Source organism: Myodes glareolus, chromosome 13, assembly GCF_982192425.1.
Source record: "Myodes glareolus chromosome 13, mMyoGla1.1, whole genome shotgun sequence".
Lineage (NCBI taxonomy): Eukaryota > Metazoa > Chordata > Mammalia > Rodentia > Cricetidae > Myodes > Myodes glareolus.
In genome coordinates, this window is record NC_142038.1 from 40775774 (window position 1) to 40795830 (window position 20057).

Here is a 20057-nt window from a genome sequence, read left to right on the forward strand (position 1 = left end):
CCCGGAAGTCATCAGATTACTCATTTAGTACAGTAACCAGTCTGCATTCTTTGGGAGCTCTTCCTCTTAGGCACCATCACCTCCAGACACAGCACTGTGGTCAGAAACCCCAGTCTCCTCCTCACCTTCAGCTTTAGAAGCCACTGACACTGACCCAATCTTTCTTTAGTATCCCTTGGTGGAAATTTCCTTCTGACTATTCCAACAAGCTCTTAACTCACTTGTTTTAAATCTCAATGAATACAAAACTAATTTTCATGCTTCAGGGGAAAAAAATGTCCTCCAAACACACACAAACAAAACAACAGCACTGCCAAGAGAAACTTAATTAAACTGCTTCAGGATAAAATCCAAAATTCAAGGCAGTAAAAGCTCTTCAAAACCAGTCCTTGATTAATATCAATCCTCTTTACAGAACAGCCTGTATTTTACTTTTGCCAGTATGGTTCTCTCCTTTTCTAGCGTCCTTTTCCATTTACTCATTCTTAAAATCCAGTTTAAATGCGAGTTCCTTCAATCACAGACACGCAGGCAGAGGCAACCATGTCTCCACCAACCCCTGCCCACGTCATTTCCTCTCCTAGGTAGGAACTCTTCTAGCTTTGTGCATTAAATGGCATTCCACTCTAACAAGCACAAATCAACGCTTTTCCTAAATAAAAAGCTTAAAATACTTGACAATATGGTAAACAGTACCTTGTCTACATGGAATATTAAATCCAGTTCACAGACATTTTCAAAACATTTATCTAATGTTTCCACAAATACCTAAGGAAAAAGAAAAGAAAAAAGATATTTTGAAAAGCATATACATTCATTCAAACTTCTTATATATGAGGCAGACAATCTTTAACCATATAAAAACCATTCTATTATCAGAACCTCTTTTGAAAATTCAAGACTATAATAAAAAGCAAATTCCACTTTCAGATAAACTAAATTTTAGTATTCAAAACAAACTTCTATAAATGATTAAAATTAAATAGGATGAACACCATTACTTAAAATTAAAAAAATTAAATATTCAAATAAGTTTTCTTCAGGAAAGTATCTGAGTAAAAGTTCATCAGAGAATGCTAATGCACAGAGTCCAAGTTTCCTTCATACCTAATGTGGTCAGTCATTCTTAATTACAAAATTACTCTAACTAACCCCTAGACATTACTTAGTGAAGACCAAGACCTCATCATCAGATTGAACTCAGTAACTTGTACGACTTTTTGAAGAGTTACCTCAGTAGTCATAGTTCAAGCCCTGCACACACATAACCTGTTTTAGGATTTGTCTTTGGTCAGCTCCTAAGAACTAAGCGCTGACTTTCTAGAATACTCTGTCTCATAATAAGTGTTTTAGAACACAAATGACAACTGGACCTTATCTTACTCACCTGATCAACCTAAGCAGCTATCAATGTAATATACTTTATGGCTGACACTTGTTTTCTTTCTGGCGGGTCTTTAGCTTACATAACCAAATCAGTCACACAGGCACTATACACTTATGTGGCTGAACCCTAATAAAAGTCAATACCCAACTAATAACAGAGTACTGACTGGTGGGGGGAGTTATATATTACACTGTTTTATTCTCTAAGTACATACAGCAAATTGTATAAATGTGTATACACACACACTGCTACCACCACCAACAGCAAAACAACTTCTGACCTCACCAAAAGAAAGAACATTATCTTACTATAAATTTCTCATAACCAGGATGCTGAGATTTTAATATTCATCGTTATCACTATCAAGAAACAAAAGCAGATGAAAAGTTCTGAAAAGATGAACCAACACTAACAACAGCCAAGATGAGATTTTATACTCATTAACTAAAATATCCAGCTATCAATCCATTCTAATAATTTCTTCCACTACACATTATAGAAGTTTCTATGGATAACATCTAGACTCCACTCTATACAAATGCATCTTCCAAGTGATATTAGCTAGTGACTAAATTTCATGGCTCTACTGTTTACATGAGGAATATATTACTCAGGTAACAGCTCCACTAGATTTGCTTGTTTTAATTAATACAAAGTTCATTCTTGGCTGCATGGTGGTGGCCACACCTTTAATCAGGAGGCAGAATCAGGCAGATTACTGAGTTCGAGTACAGCCTGGTCTATGGAGTGAGTTTCAGGCCAGCCAGGGCGATAAAGAGAACCCTGTCTTGAAATACAAACAAACAAACAAAAACAAAAGAAACAAAACAAAAAGTTCATTCTTGAAGAATTTGTTAGCATTTCCTAAACCTCAAAATACTTAAAAGGAATAATTCTCCTTTTAACATCTAACATTGGTGTGTTGAAGAAAAGGAAGAACAAATCAGAACATGAAAGTCAAGGAACTACAAAAGATTAGCATTAAGTCTTTCTAGCCAGCGTTGCCTGTGAAGGAAGTTTCTATTAATTTCCCTTAAGTCTTCTGTGGGAGAAGAATGTGTGCACGGTCAAAAGTCCAGTTTCTCCTTTTCCTTGTGACACATGTGGGGCCATTCTCCACGCACTGACACTGCAATGCTGCAGGCTACTAGAGGAGTAAGCAAGGCCACAAAATCAGAATTCAGACTTGAAGACTGGCTCATAATCTCAGCTTCTTTGTATTTCTTTTCAAATATAGTAAGAAAGTGAAACTGAGGGCCAGTTTTTGCTTAGTGCTGATAGAGGCATGGCATTTACTTGTAAATATAACTTTTTTTTTAACTAAAGATATTTCTAAGGAAAGCTCTTAATTAAATTTTGGGATGTTAGTTCTTTTAAAATGTTTATAAAATAAATAGCATCATCTTTGCCTCCTTTCCAATAAAAACGTGACTTTTACTGTATTGAATATGAACACGGTATACCATGTATCTGGGATGTGTGCCTGAAGGCGTTCTCACTTCTCACATTGCTAAACCTATTTTCTTAACCCAATCTTTACAGTTTTTGAGTGGTATGTACAAAATGAAATGTTTTAGGATGAACTTCCCTGGATTAAAATATGCCATCCCATATTCTTGGGGAGGTGAGTGTCCTGTGACTTCCATGGGAAGAGACCTGGTAGCTTACAATTTGTTTTTCAAAAAAACTTTCTCATCATCTGTCTTTGCTTACTTTGCTCCATACCATATCACGATATAAATCCTAACCATGAGTATATGACAGATCTGAGTCCTGCTAACATGAGTAAGACGTCCTAAATTTCATCTTGCAGTTTCTCGGGGACTGAATCATCATTTATACCCTTCTCAAAAGTAACCTTCACACAACAGCAACCATACCATTATCCGGCACACTAGATCGATGCAGAGAATAAAGGGCAACAGCTATAAACACCACCACTAAAATAGTATCAATATTATTAACATACAGGTACACCCTGGAACTGCAAACATAAAAGAGAACACCTCAGGAAAGCGGAAGCATACTGTAGTTCTATTCACGGGAGATTCTGTGGGCAAACAGCTCTCACCAGCAGTTCCCTTGCTGGAACCACTTCAAACTCGGGGTTACTCCTACAGCTTCACAGTGCACCTTACAGAACAGCCTGGATGTCATTTCGCCAGTCGGACTACCCTTTCCTTTTCTAGTCTTCTTTTTATGCACAGAACATTTGCTCATTCTTTAAAATTCAATTTAAATACAATTTTCTCCAATCACACGAAGAGTGTACGTGTGTGTGTGTGTGTGTGTGTGTGTGTGTGTGTGTGTGTGTGTGTGTAAGGGAGATGACTTGCCACTCACCCTCCTAAATAGTGTCCACAAAAGTTTTAAAGTCCAATTTTTCTGCTTTTTTCTTTTACAGTTTGCTGTTGTTGTCAGATCTCAATTTAAAAAATCACCACCTACAACAAGGTCAAGAAAACTATTCTCCCAGAAGAATATAATCTTTTTTCTTTCTTTTATTTTCCATGTTTTTAATCAACTTTATCTGGCACTGGTGTGTGTGTGTGTGTGTGTGTGTGTGTGTGTGTCCTCTAATCCCAAATCATTGGTAGATTTAGGAATCAGAACAATGTTTTCAGTGGTCTGGTATGCTTATGGCTACCTTAGCCTTAACTTACAAGTTGAAGTCATTCTGTTTTTAGTACCAAAAGAGTATCTGATGAGAAATGCTATGCAAACAGCTTCCCTTTACTTGCATGTTCTTACAAATGATTAGAAGAACCTACTGAATGTGCAGGTCATGTTGAGTGAAAAAGGCAAAGTAGCTGAGATCACTGTGTGCGCCACTGGAGAACTTACCAACAATGACATAAAACAGCTTGCCTGCATAGGTAGTGTGGTGTAGTGAAGACTAAGCTTCAAAATCATTATTAAGATTTGGTTTCAAATTTTTACTCTGTTGCTACCCAGTTTAATGGTCTTCTGCATCACTTAACCTCTTTCTAGTCTCAGAACCATAAAATGATAGTAGAACTACTCAGTTTCTGGATTATTGCCAAGTTTTATTTAAACCACTTGACTAGAATATTCATAGCACAGTTCCAAACTCCAGCTAACAAATGACAGGCAATATTGTATATACTTGGGATAGATGTACAAACACAGGGTGATGCCAAAATTAAAAGAGAAATGGAAAGGTCTAATTCTGCTAGAAAACACTGATATACGGATAAGACAAGATGACCATATGCTTCAGTTGCCAAGACTTTAGAATTTTCTTGTTAATTTAACTATATGCGAACTGGCCTGGCAGAAATATTCTAAAGAGATCCTTTGTATTTCTCAATCTATCAGAATATTGAGACAATGGACCCCAAATAAATGAGAATTTCCCTAGCAATCTCATGTTCAGAGAAGGAAAAGGTACCAGCTAAAGTGGGAACTTGTCCCCTAAAACAAAATTTCACCCAGTTCTAACAGTATATGAAATCAGCTTACAGGATGAAACTGAAATTCAGACAGGACTGGGTGAACACGGGCAGGACCACACCTCGACTAAAGCTGCTTAGATGTGCACGTCCTTTGCTCTCTACTTAAGCCCTGTCTATTTCAGGACTCTGACTCGGAAGGGCTCACATCTTTTTGTCCTTCTCCCCAATGTAACCACATTGAATACATTCTTCTCTACTTTCCACCTTTAATTGGCTTTCTGAGAACAGGCCAGACCTAATTTGGGGCACAGATTGGATTGTGACTCTCATGTTTGATAAAAGTATCAGCTCAGAAAATCTCAGAAAATAGATGGACAACAAGATAAAAACAACAAAGTCTATAACTATACAGTCTTAGTTTATAAACCAATTCTTAATATTTACATATAATCCATTCAAAATATTAAGTGTGGCTGAAAAAAATCCAGACCCTCTACAAAAAACAATTCAGCAATTCTTTCCACTCAGCAAAAATTATTTAATATAATTAGAAAACCCAGAACACACAAGTTATAATCTTAGAATAAATTTATCTGCAAAAAGTACACAAAGATTTTTTTATTTATTTAAAGGACCTTGGAGGTTCTGGATCACAAATAATAAAAGTGTCATCCTATCATAATTTCTCAAGGAGAATGATGTTTAAAAAGTTAAGACCGAGAAGTGATGATAATAGCACCCCCTTGTGTCTCACTTTAAAAAAAAGTTATCAAGTTTAGAGTCAGTGTCTTTTATGGCAAGAATATAAAATCAAATATTTAACATCTGGTTAAGGAATTCAAAGGCTAGTAGGAGATAAATTGTTTTTACTTTACTGAAGTATATTTTAACTTCTTTCACTTCAAAAAAAAACCCAGAAGATTAGTACTCAGTTTAATGATGATAGACATAATAAGGAAGGTGACACACCCAAATATAAACAGGTCCCACTTCCCTCATTACAAGACAACCCTTGTGCTGTGGGAACTCCTTCAGCCAACAGCCTTTAAGACACCAGCCCACTTTGGGCATGGTCTCATGTACTATAAATGCAGATGAAAAGCTCTGATGAATGAACAATTTAAGACTAGGGGCTGAGAGCATAGCTCAGTTAGTAGAGGGCTTTGGTTTGACTTACATACAGCACTGCATACACTGGGTGTGGGAGAAAGAAGCAGAAAATCAAGAGTCCAAGGTCATCCTTGGCTTTACAGTGAATGCAAAATAGCCTGGGATACATGAGACCAGGTTAAAACAGAAAACCCAGTAGAACAAAGTCCCCTAAGATTAAGTTAAGCAGAAAAGAAAATGATGCAATTAAGAAGCATAGTAAGTACTAAACATATAAAGTTGGTGCTGTTAGGAAACAGTACACTGTCTTAGGGTAAACTCACAAAAGAAATAGATAAGGGTGGATTATAAAACAATAAAAAAGTATGGTGTGATATGCCCAGTCTATCATACAGTTGTTAGTGTCCTAGTACTCTCTACTTAGGAACTGTTTAGATCAGACTGGCCTGTGGGCATGTCTGTGGGGGATTTTCGATTGTTAAGTGATATAGGAAGGCCCGGTCTCAGTCTGTTGTAGGCAGGACCATTCTCTGGAAGGCGGGAAAAGGACCTAAGCACAAATGTGGGAAGACAACAGGCAGTAGTGCTCCACGGTTTCTGATTCAAGTGTCTGCTCGAGCTCCCTCCATGATGGACTGTAGCTTGTAAGCTAATATAAGCCTTAGCCTCCACTTACTACTGGTTCTCTCTCTCTCTCTCTCTCTCTCTCTCTCTCTCTCTCTCTCTCTCTCTAGCCTTGGCTGTCCTAGAACTCACACTGTAGACCAGGTTAGTCTCGAATTCAGAGACCCGCCTGCCTCTGCCTCCTGAGTATTGGAATTAAAGGTGTTCAACACCACTGCCCAGCACTATCAGGGTATACTTATACCTGTGTGCTATACACAGGTAACGCAGGCAGCCCATTACAGCAGCAGCACTGTAAACATGATAAAGGTTATGATTTCACTAGATGATATTATGGAACAACTGTTATGTATTCAGATGAGATGATGTGTGGCTCGTAACTGCACTTAAGAAGACAAGCACCAGTCTATCTGTATTCAAACTCGGGAATCTGGAGCAGCTACTTAGCACCACCAAGCCTGTTTCCTCATCTAGGCACGATAATGATTCCTATATTATAAGGTTGTCATAATAATAAAATGAGTAGCTATAAACTGCTTTGAACATAAATGAAGGCTTCTCATAAAAGAAGGCACTGCATCATACCTTGGCTATTGTTAAAATACACACACAGATGGGTAAATAAAAATGTGCTCAGGAGCTATAAAAACAAATGTCATAAAACAACCCCAAACAATAGCGGTTATGCGGCCAACCTCTTAGGGCTTCTAGGTTAAGAAAGGATTTTCTGTCTGCAATTAGGAACTTCTGTTAAAATATATGAGAAATAAATCCAGTTGGTTTGGATCTACAAATAATGAAGTAAAAGGTAAAACTGACATGTTATACAGTGAAAAGGGCTAGGTGTTAGCACACGCCTGGAACCACAGCACTCGGGAGGCTGAGGAAGAGGACTGTCAGGAGTTCAAGACCAGTATGAAATCCATGGTGAATTCCAGACTAGGTGGTTACTGCGTGAGACCCTGCTCTAAAACAACACAAAACAAAAGAAATGATCAAACCTAGGGGCGTACAGCTACAACCAAGCATTTGTGAGGCCCGAGGGAGCAGGGCTGTAAATCCAAGGCCGATCTGGGCTGCATGCAGAGTTTCAAGCCAACTCTGAGGTTCATAGAAGCACCTGTCCCAAACTCAAATAGTCTCTCTTTGTCTATCTGTCTGCTCTGGCCTCTTTGTATCCTCAGTGGAAGAACAGGAGATAAAAATCTAAGAATTCTGATACTATTCCAAGCAATATAAACATTCTTTAGTCACATTTTTGTTGTTGTTCTGGTTTTGATTTGGTTTTTCAAGACAAGCTTACTCCATGTAGTTCTGGTTATCTTGAAACTTGCTCTGTAGACCAGGCTGGCCTTGAACTCACAGAGATCCACCTGTCTCTGCCTTCCAAATGCTGGGATTAAAGGCCTGGGCCACCACTGCCTGGCTCAGATATCCTTAAGAAATACATTTTGGTTTAGGTTTGCTGAAGCCAATAATTATCACTAAATACTGAATGCCTAAGAAAACCAAGGAAGACAGAGTAAGATGAAGGAGAGCTACGAGTAAAGCATCATCTACACACTCTCCAGCACACACCACTGCTGCATATGCTTTTCACAACGTTCTCAACACGGGGTTTAAGGTGTACAGGTAGCACTTACTCAGCGATGGTGGACACTAGACACTAGAGATGGTGACTGTGCACTTAACACAACTCAAATGAAAAGTAAAGGAAGCTTGACTAAACTCATAAATATGTTATCAGAATATTTAAGACATTAGCTTTAATAACTGAATTAAGGAAAATAAGAGTCTGAGAAAGTCTAAATATGTAAGTGTTTAAATGTAAAATATATTAAACATAAATTCAGTTTAAGACCCAGTCACTCCTTTTTCTCCGTGGTGCTGTGTTAATGGAGCTGAGCTAATACCCATCTGTAAAAGTGCTGCCCCGGCCCCTACTAACCCGAGTTTCTGTGATGCTGTGTACAACAATGGCTGCTTGTGCTACAGGAGTCCCATTATGTTACAGTCTCTGCATTTACATGTGCTTTATACACTGACTTCAGAAGTTAAGGAAGAACTAGTTGCAATTTATAAGCAATAAATCAAATATTAATTTAAAAATGAATGAAGTCTCTGAATACTTTAGTATAAAAGCTACTTATAAGAACATTTTTTAAAAATTTGTATTGCCCAGCACCACAAAAGCAAAACTTATATTGATACAAATTGTGAAACTATTTTTAAGCTTCTAAACAGTTAATTTTTAAAATGATATTTTGCCTTGAAAATTACTCTTCCATTTATAACTAAATACAGTACAACTGATTTCTTGATTAAAAAAGAAAACAGAATAGGACTAACAAGTATTTATAATCTTTAAACAACAACAGGATTCAACCCGGAAAAACTGCAGAAGGCAAGATGGAAAACATCACTACTTGGGTAAGCAATGTTTGAGGGAAAATTGTCAATGGCTGCTAAAACTAATGAGCAAATACATACAGAATAAAAGCTTGTGTAATTTTATAACAAATATTTCTGTAAGATACTTACGAGCACAAAGGGAAACAGAATTTATGGTGGACAAACCTGTAGGCCCATCTTAACCAAGTGACTGGAATAAATGCCCTAATGAAAAGGAATAAATTGGCACACCTTTCGTCCTGATAGGAAGCACTAAGAAGTAAGAACATAACACCAAGCAGACCGTGAGGGTGGCCATCCACAAACTAACAGGCCAGCACTCTTCAAAGGACAAGGTATGAAAAACAGGAAGTGGAGGACACAGACGAGGAACCTTTAAAGGAGACTAAGGAAACCTGAAGACTAGAGACACAGCTTGTATCCATCCTGGAGGAAAAACTACATTAAAAATACAACTGGCAAATTTTAAACAAGGTATACAGATTTCACAAAGTAGTGTATTTATATTCATTTTCTTATTTTGTGGCAGTTTCTTTTTACTTTTTGAGACATTTTCTGCTATACAGCCAAGTTCTTGTCCTAGAACTCAGATATTCCTGCTTGGGCTCCAGAGGATCAGGATTTCAGGAACAAGCTAAGGCCCTCAGCTCCCTAATTTTAGTAATTATACTATAATTATGGAAGATGTTAAATTCAGGGGGGTCGGAATAAATATATATGTATGTATTGTATGTATGTGTGTGTATATATATACATATATATGGTATGCAAGAATTCTTTGTACTGTGTAGATCATTTTTTTTGCAAGTATAAAATAATTCCAACTTTAAAAAACTCTTTAAAAGGTCAGCAAGATGGCTCAGGGGTACGGATGGACACTTATCATAAACGACAGCCTGAGCTCAACCCTGCAAACAACACGGCAGGGAGAGAAACCCGGGAAGTTGCCCTCTGACCTCCACACACACAACACAGCACACACACACACACATCTGCTACTATGTGTACAGTCAATCAATAAGTATAACAATACTTTTAATTTTTAGAAAAGGTTTTGTTTTTTAATTACCCAAAGGGTACTTTCCTCTATGTTCAATTCTTTTTTTTTTTAATTTTACTTATTTATTTATTTATTTATTTATTTATTTATTTATTTATTATGTATGCAATATTCTGTCTGCGTGCATGCTTGCAGGCCAGAAGAGGGCACCAGACCTCATTACAGATGGTTGTGAGCCACCATGTGGTTGCTGGGAATTGAACTCAGGACCTTTGGAAGAGCAGGTAATGCTCTTAACCTCTGAGCCATCTCTCCAGCCCTATGTTCAATTCTTTAACTTAAAAACCAACCATTCTATACCAGGAAGCAATACATCTATCTAATGTCCAATTCAACAAAAAGTAACAATAGCTCATGTTTTTCTGAAATTTTCATTGAATACAAGAGAATAAACTTTTGTGGTTTCCAGCCCCAAATGTGCGGCCTAACTGCTTCAGTTACTGGGAGTAGTAATGATGGATGTGTTATAGTCCACACTACATGCAGGCTGCTTATATACTAGTATAAAATACAGCTGGGAGATATGTGCTTAGACAGCTACAGGAAAAAAATCTGTAAATTAAAAATTGAAGCTAAATAATTTCCCCAAAGTTAGACAATTGTTACATTAGCGAAGACCTAATTCATACTACTGTGATGATGTTGATATTCCAAGACTGAGGCAGCAACACAGTATGTAAACTAGAGAAGTAGCTATCACCACATCTGAACAGGTGAAATATAAAATCTAAGTGATCATAACATTTCTAATTACTGAAAAATAGCCATTTCAACCATAGAAACAAGATAGGGAAGAGATTTAAGGAATCTGAGCAATTCTAATTTAAAGTGTTTATAAAAACATTTTCTGGTTTACATACAAACACATACATGCATGCATACATAAATACATATTTTCACTAAAAATGGAAAGCTTAAAATATTCTGATTAACAATATAGGCGGCAAAATTGTCCTGAAATGATTCCTGAAACATCCCCTCTAGACTGCTCATAATGGAAGCCCACAGGCCAGCATTCCTTTCGTCATAAGGAAATGCATGGGAACTTACCTTCCCATGTGACCAGAGGTTGAGTTCATCTCAACAGAGGAATGTAACTATCCACAGTCCTTTAATACTAACTAGGTAGTTGGCTTTCCCAATCTTTTAAAAACAAGTGGATTCTAAACCTAGATAGACCCAGTTTTAAAGAGTGTATCTATCACCCACTAACAAGAATGCTTTCAAGCCACCCTCATTATAGAAGAGGAAATGACAGAGGTGGGGACAGCCCCGTTAGCGCATGGCACCAGGCAATTCCACAGAGCAGGAACATCCACTTCAGCATAATTTTCTATAGGATAAAAGGAGATCATTTTCAGCTCAGTATTCTTTGCTTATCAGTTGCCCCAATTAAGCTTACTATTTTTAAAAAAAATTATTTTTAATTGTGTGTGTGTGTGTGTATACACACATGTGATGCATGATGTGGTATTCCCCTCTGTATGCTGTGAATGTGTTTTGTTAATGAATAAAGCTGCTTTGGTCCTATGGCAAGGCAGAATAGAGTAAAGGTAGGAATAGATGAGAAAGTAGGTGGAGTCAGGGAGACATCATGTAGCCACTGAAGGAGACAGATGCCCGGAAACCTTATGAGTAAGCCATGAGCCTCGTGTTATAAAAAACAAAATAATGAAAATGGGTTAATTTAAGATATAGGAGCTAGCTAGCAATGTGCTTAAGTGATTGGCCAAGCAATGTTGTAGCTAATACAGTATTTGTGTGATTATTTCTGGTCTGAGCAGCCAGGAACAAGCGAGCAGTCTCAGCCATCATACGTGTGTGAGTACAGTGCCTAAAGAGGCCAGGAGACAGTGTCCAGTCTTTTAGAGCTGAAGTCACAGGCAGTTTGGGCCACTCTGATGTGTGCACTGAGAACTGAACTTGGGTCTTCTGTAAAAATAACTAAACCATCTCTTCAGCTAAGCCCTTCGTAGGATATGTGTCACTTGTAAAACTCATCCTAAGACATTATATAGCATATAGGAAAAAAGATGTATAAATATTTCTAAAAATAAGACAATAAAAGAATTATCAATTCAATTTGTGTACTAAGTCAGCCTTTATATTCCTTTCTTATAAAAAGTTATTTGATGAAAAGTGTTAACTGAAACATCACAGACATTATACAGGATGTCTTTTCAATGCTCACACCTATTTGGTATTATTTCCCCACTAGAAGAAAATTAGGGTCAAAGGTTGTATACCTAGTACATAGCAAAGTCTGAACACTTTTAATACGAGATACTATACTGCTGAATTCATTGACCTTTTTAACAAGCCTATCAACTCTATAAGCAGCATTTTCAAAAGAAGTACATTTTATAGACACAAAAAAAATCCCCAGGTCTATAGAGATTAAGTAACTTCATGAATATTATATTAATTTAGCACAGTATCCACAAATGAAATAATCTCATAAAAGCTAGGCTAGCAGTGCTGTAATTGTGGCAATATTACACATGGAACTTTAAATTGAAAATATCCCAACACCGCAGTTCTTCCTAACTATACTCAATGTTTCCACTACAAATGAACCAGGTCAATGCTGTGGTAACTACTAAATGTAGTACAGAAAACCACAGCAAAAAATTTGGAATTATCCATTATTACGCTTCCATTATCTCTGTGGCAATATACAAATTGAGGATAGTGTGACGGCTTATAAATAACTCAAACGACCCAACATTAATATTTAATGAACTTGTTCTTACTGTGTAAATATTTTAACATTTCCAGTGTACACATGCAGCAACAGAAAAGACTCTTAAGGCTGGCTATTCCATACGCTCAGTCATCACATTAGAATAGCATATCAAGAACAGAAAAGAGGCCTGGTGTGGGGGGGGGCACGCCTTTAATTCCATCACTCGGGAGGCAGAGGAAGGAGGAACTCTGAGTTTGAGGCAAGTCCAGTCTACACAGTGTTCCAGGACAACCAGGACTATATAGAAACTGTCTCAAAAACGAAGATTTTGTAAAAAGGAATAAGGAAGGCTACTCTTTCTATCAACGCATGAGCAGTTAAAGAACAGAAGTTCCCGCCCCAGCGAGTGACGCAATGGCCTAAGTCCACAGAGTGTGCTTAAATGTTTCTTCCAGACTTTACACAGCATGGAAGTCACACCAGGGACACAAGCACACTGTGAGAACACCAAATCTTTGCACAAAATATGTATTTTTCATGATTGTTTGAATAGTATTTTTTAAATACTTGAAGCAAGAAAATTACAAGTATATGCTTAGTAAGAGATAAACTGGCATTTTCTTTATTCTCTATGGAACATGCAAGAACAAGTTTCTCATTTTCCACTTTTAATTTTTTACATTAGAGTTGTAGTCTCACAACCACAGGGTGAAAACAATCAAGAAAACCAGTTCCAAAAAGCTCTGAAGAGCTGTCTGGTGAAAGAAGCAAAAATGATGAGCTCCTCAATCATCTTTGCTCACTCGACTATGTTATCCTGGCAACTGGCTCACACAGTTAGCACTCCCTCTTAAGCAATAAAACAACTGGTAACCAAGAGCAAAGACACGAACATGTTCAAGGTAATGACAGACTTACTACCTGTTAGGTAAATTACAAACCTTTTCTTTTTTTGGTAACACAGTAAGTTGATGCGTAATATGCCAAAGGTCTTATAAAAATAGCTCTAGTTTTTTTTTGGAATTTTATTTTTATTTTTGTACATTCATGGGTAGTATCCGTATGAGTGTGTATCTCCTGTGTGGGTGTCTCAGGAAGCAAAAAGAGGGTGTTGGACCCTTTTGAGGTAGAGTTACCTGCTGTGGGATAATTCTCTTGTACCCTGTAAAGATTTGTCACTTGGATAGGTTTAATAAAATGCTGACTGGTAGCCAGGTAGGAAGTATAGGCAGGGTGACCAGACTAAAGATGATGGGAAGGAGAAGAGCTGAAGTTAGGAGTCACCAGCCAGATGCAGAGGGTGCACAAGAGATGAATGTGCCATGCTAATAAAGGTACCACCACGTGACAGAGTGTAAATAAGGAATATGGGTTAACTTAACAAGTTTCAGATGGTTAGTAATAAAGCCTGAACTATTGGCTGAGCATTTATAATTTATAGTAAGCCTCCTCTGTTTGGTAATTTGGGAAGCAGTCATCAGGTATTTGGGAACAGCTGGCTGGGTTAAGAAAGTTCCATTTACAGCTACAGGCAGGTGTGTGACAGTGAAGGTAGGTGCTAGAAACTGAACTGTGAACTCTGCAAGAGTGCCTTTTAACCACCAAGCCATCTCCCCAGCTCCTCTAAGTCTGCTTTTATAGTAAGCAAAATGATACGACTCTCCTGAAATACTCTTTTCTGTATTTTATCTAATATCAAAACAAATTGTCAGAGTGGAACATGGTTAGCACATGTAAGGCTCTGAGTTTAATCACACACACACACACACACACACACACACACACACACACAAAATTCAACTGCTACCACCACCAAAGTTACTATTGTTTGAGAAATAGAGTCAAAAACATTAGTAAAACACGTTTTCCTTTTCCAAAAGCACAGGACAGAATTGCTTCAGTTCTGAGGCACGATTCTTCTCCTCTCCCTCCCTTCTGAGATGTGACAGCTGTCCTGTAGATGTGTCACAGTATCCAAAATCAAAGCCTAAGGCACAGAGCACAGAGTTCTTCTTTACTTCTAAGGAAATTCAAATCCATTTTAATCTTTCTCAATAAAGCAGACTGAATTTTAAAGGAGTTCTTTCTCTTTTTCTTAACTCTAGAGACTCTAATGAGTGGCTACCATAGCCATTCATTAAAAACCAGTACTTTAATGTAGCACGTCTCTACCATTCTCTTCAGTCATGGATAGTCAACAGAGAAACAGAAAATTATTCTCTTCAGAGACACAGTCTTAAAATAAAGCTATAATTATATATCAAATAAATTAGTGTCATAAAGAACTCAGTTAGAAGGCAATGCAATATATAGTCCGGATCATTCCTTTTCTGTCACCAAGCCATATAAAACCAAAAACTGTCTTCTCTTTCTTTACTAGGAAAGTATACAGGGAAACAAAATGGTGATTCTTTAATGGTTCTCAGAGTTAAAAGAACAAATAACCAAGGATCTTAAGCAGTTATTGCAGGCTCAAACTTTCTTTGAAGTCTCTGCTTAGAGCTTTAAATATTATTTTTAAATTATATTCAACTTTATCTGCTGTGTGATGTCTTTCTGTACACTGTAAATTTGTGTTGCTCTTATTGGTTGATAAATAAAGCTGCTTTGGCCTATGGCAAGGCAGGATAGAGCTAGGAAGGAAATGCAAGCAGAGATATGAGAGAAAAGCAGAGTCTGGGAGACGCTATTTAGTTACCCAAGGTACAACATGCCTGACTGGTAACACCATGGCCATGTGGCAATTCTTAGATTAATAGAAATGAGTTAATTTAAATGTAAGAGCTAGCTACTAATAAGCCTGAGCCATCGGCCAATGATTTATAATTAATATATTATTATTATAAATAAATCTGAGTGGTTATTCGGGAACTGGAGGGCTGGAGAGAAACGTCCGATTACAAATGGTGCCCAACATGGGGCTCGAACCCATGACCCTGAGATTAAGAGTCTCTTGCTCTAACCTGTGTATATTTGTATATAGTTATTATACTTATTGCATATAGTTTTTCTATGTTAGTTATAACTCCTTTTTATTTTAGACAAAAACGGGGGAAATGAGATATTTTGTTTGTGTTCTGGCAAATAAAGCTTGCCTGAAGATCAGAGGGCGGAGCTAGCCACAAGTTAACCATAGACGTCTGGAGATCTGTACGGACAGGAGACAGAAAGTGATATGATGAAGCAGAGAAAGGAAGTGAAAAGGCAGGGTGTAGACAGGAGCTGGCCTTTTCAGTCCGAGGAATCAGAAGTGAGAGGTGATTGTGGCCACTCCTTTACTTCTCTGATCTTTCAGCTTTTACCCTGGTATCTGACTCTGGGTTTTTATTATTAAGACTAATTAGGATTGCACTTCATTTATCATATGTCTATCTTAAAATCATTATTTTTCACCACCACCACCAATTTAGGAAGAAAGGAATGAAGAAAGAAAGAATAAACAGACACATAGCAAATGCTTACCATGATTACTCTGTGGTCTCGTGTAACTGATACCTGCCAAGATACTCAAAAACCAGTGTAAGAAATTAAAGCCTTGGGAGCTAGAGCGATAGATCAGCAGTTAAGAACAGTTAAGGCTCTCTCAGAATCCACATTAGGCAGATCACAACTGCCTGTGACTCCAGTTCCAGGTGCCCCAACACTTTCCTGGCTTCCTTGGGGACTCATACGCATGTGCATAGACATATAAATAAAAATAAGATACATCTTAGGACAAACAAAAAAGAATCACACACTTGTCAAGTATGGTAGTACACACCTTTAATCCCAGCACTCATGAGGCAGAGGCAGAGGCAGACTGCTCTCTGTGAGTTCAATACCAGCCTGACCTATCTACTAAGCATGAGGCCAGCCAGAATTACATAATGAGACTCTGTCTTAAATTAAAAAAAAAAGAAACAAACAAAAAAACCAAACAAACAAAACAGAATTACAGGTTTGAGAGGCTTTCGCGCTCTCTCTCTCGCTCTCCCTGTCTCTGTCTCTGTCTCTCTCTCTCTCTCTTTCTCTCTCGTTCCACGCTATCCCTTCAACCGAGAGGCTCCAATAAAGTGTGATTTGGGAAGAATCCTCGATTTCATGGTCGTTCTTGCTTGCTGGTCAAGCAGCGCGCCACACTTTTCTTCTTCTTTCTTTAGTTTTTAGAGATGGGACTACATACAAACTGAAAATACAAAGTCCTAAATATATATATATATATATAATTATATATATACAGTATATATGTGTGTGTCTTAATGATTCTCATAAATTAGCACATCAAGCAAAACTCAGATAAGAAAATGTCAATAATATGTAGTCATAGCTATATTTCATTTTCAGTATAACTATTCTAACTAAACTTTAGGCTTTATTGTCAATTATTTTATACTGTATACTTTATATGGATATTAAATCCTTTCATCAAACAATTATTTCTTGAAGATCCACTATTCTTTGTATGAGATAAATCAACGATAATAATGCAATGCAACAGAAAGTTCTGGTAGATAAGTCAGTAAATACCAAAACCTCCAGGCTTCCATAGAGCTTTTATTCTATTTGCAGTAAATGATTAACAAAGTATGTCAACCATATGGCATATAAAATGGTAACGTGTGCTAAGGAAAACAAAATACAGATGTATGTTAGAAATGTAGAGGGAAATTTTAGAAACCATGGCCAGAGATTTCCATATTGAAAAGGTAGTATCTGGGTCAAAATCTGGAAGAATGATATGGAGCCAGCCAAGTGGGTACCAAATGAAAGAACATTCCAGGTACAGAAGTCAGCAAGTACAAAGTCTGAAGTAGAAGTCTGCTTGTTAGATCAGCAAGAAGCTTAGCGTGTGAGTTGGAGACAGAAGGAAGATAAGCAATGGGGGTGGGGGAGTAGAACACACAGGCTCTTGGGTAGCCTATGACAGACATGCAAATGTGGTACATTTACTCCAGGAGGCTATGGAGAGTCTAGGATAAAAGGTATGAGGTGTGGCATACTGCAATGGCTTCTTACTGATGCACCAAGTAAGGACCCAAAACAGCAGAAGCAGGGAGAACAGCCAGGAAACTGCCAGAATACAAATTAACTGTAGTGGCCTGAACCAAGTGGTAACAGCAAAGAAGGTAGTAAGTGGTCAGGCAAGGATGTGCCCAAGATAAAGGCAAGGTGCAGAGAGTGAGACCTAAGGACAAGAAAATACTCAGGTTCCGACTACCGCACTGGAAGAGTGAAGTTGTTGCTAACAATAAGACAAAAACTATAGGAAATACAGATTTCAGATCTACCTCAGAGAGGGACACAGGAAATTTGAGATCTTTAACACCCAAGAGGAGAAGTCCAGAAGGAAATTGGGCTTCAAAGTTATTTATTCAAAGAAAAGCTCTGGGCTAAAGATTAAATTTGGTACCACCAAAACAAATCATATTTGGATAAAATAACCTTAGAAAAGGAATAAAGCAACAAAAAGAGAAGATACCCAAGACAGAACCCTATGACATTATCAACAACTAGAGGTAGGTGAGATGACAAGGCCACAATGAAGTAACTAAAGATGACGGACGAAAACCAGGGAAGAACATACCCTCGAAATCCCGTAGAGAAAGTACTCATCACAAGTGAGCAAACTGAATCAAGCAGAGGAAGACTGCTAAGAGCCTTGCAACTCAGAAACAATAGTGCAAGAGAGCAAAAAGGGTTCCAGATATATTTTTATAACTACGTATTTTGTTGTCAAAGGAGAGAAAGAAATAATGTCAGTGACAGAAGGGGAGTAAAGGTGGGAGAACACAGTGCTGGCTGAGGGAATGATTTAGAAGAGCTGTGGGGGTGCTGAGAAGAGAAGTGAGACTAAACAGCCTGGTTCCTCAGCTAGGAGCAGTGAGTGCAGCCTCTACACAACACAGAACAGACAGGCAGGTCGACAGCAAGAGCTGGCCAGCGTTCTCTTCTCACTGCTTCCACGTTGTTAGTGCTCTAGGACGTGACGTCTTGCTAGTTTAGAGGAAGTGATGTCAGGGTGAAAAAGTGGACCACAGATGAACTATGATTAGTGGGCAGCACTAAGGATTTCCTGACATCAGTGGTCTGACGTGAGCAGTAAATAGGATTGTGCTTTTCTTCAACATACTTCCAAACGTAGGAGCACAGGCAGGGAATTAAGTGCATAGAAGGCTATGCGTACTGTGACTATCCATGAAATCTAAACTGAATAAAGACAAGTAAGACCCAGGCAGGACTAGGAAAAGTGAAAAACACGCCAGATGTTAAAACCAGAGGGACACAGAAACATGGAAAATATGAAGGCAGCTGAGAGAAGAAACCGAGACTGAGAGGACAGACTGATTTGCATGAACAGAAAGCTGGGGCAGAAGGCAAACTCTGAAGGAGTGTAGTTCCCGGTCTGAAGACATAAGGCTACGGAATGTTGTGCGTGTAAACTCCAAATTCCCCAAGAACTTTCACACACGCAGTCCTGTACTGAATACTAGTGAGTAAGAAGCAACTCTGAAAAGTCTACAGATTTTAAATTTGTGCAATCCTGTGAACAGAGGCAATCGCTCTCTGTGTCTTGTACTGTCTTCAGAGCAATTGTTATCAGTGTCTTGGACTATCTTTTCAAATCTGTCACACTGATAAACAGTCTTGGAAAAATAGTGTCTTCCTCCACAGCAAAGGATAAGTTTACTTTCTCCCTTAAAGAGAATCTTGTTCTCCCAAGAGCAGACATGATTTACCCATTATAAAGAAAGTCAGCTCCCTAAGTTTGTGGTCCCCCACCCGTGTGATGAGCAATTGGGGTGCTGGCTCCTTCACAGCATCCTCTGAGACTGAGAACGAGTGCAGGCAAATGTTAGTGTGGATCGGGGTGTTTTCTGAATAATGCTCCTGCTGCTGGTAATGCAAGCCCACGTCTCATCTTTTGCTGCCATTCTTTATACTGTAGGTCTTTATACTGTAGGTCTTTACACTGTAGGTCTTTACACTGTAGGTCTTTACACTGTAGGTCTTTACACTGTAGGTCTTTACACTGTAGGTCTTTACACTGTAGGTCTTTACACTGTAGGTCTTTATACTGTAGGTTGTAAGGTCAATTTAGCAACTTAACTTGCAAATGGAGGACAATCTCAAAGCCTTGACAGTTGCTGACAAAATCCCCAAGGCATGGAAGGTAGAAAGAGATGAAAATGACTAAATTCAGACTAGTCTAATAACAGGAGATGAAATCTAGAGATGTTTTAAGAGAAAATATGCTGGAAGAAACAAATGCAACATCTCTAGGCTCAATAAAATGAAAAAGCACACATGCGCGCACACACAGGCACACACACAGGCACACACATACAACTTGTTGAAAGTTGAAGGCAGTAAAAAAGCAAGATT

General features: G+C 38.1%; 1 protein-coding gene across 6 annotated transcripts in view; it reads right to left on the reverse strand.

Moving 5' to 3' along the window:
- The window catches only part of Ap3s1 (adaptor related protein complex 3 subunit sigma 1), a 46450-nt gene that overhangs the window by 10795 nt on the left and 15598 nt on the right, over positions 1-20057 (reverse strand). For 3 of the 6 annotated variants that reach the window (XM_085699894.1, XM_085699897.2, XM_085699893.2), the window contains exon 4: positions 697-768. The exons of the other annotated variants lie outside the window; for them this stretch is intronic. In XM_085699894.1, coding sequence (XP_085556020.1) covers positions 697-768 — 72 coding nt within the window. The remainder of the gene's footprint in view (positions 1-696; positions 769-20057) is intronic. 6 annotated transcript variants of the gene reach the window in all.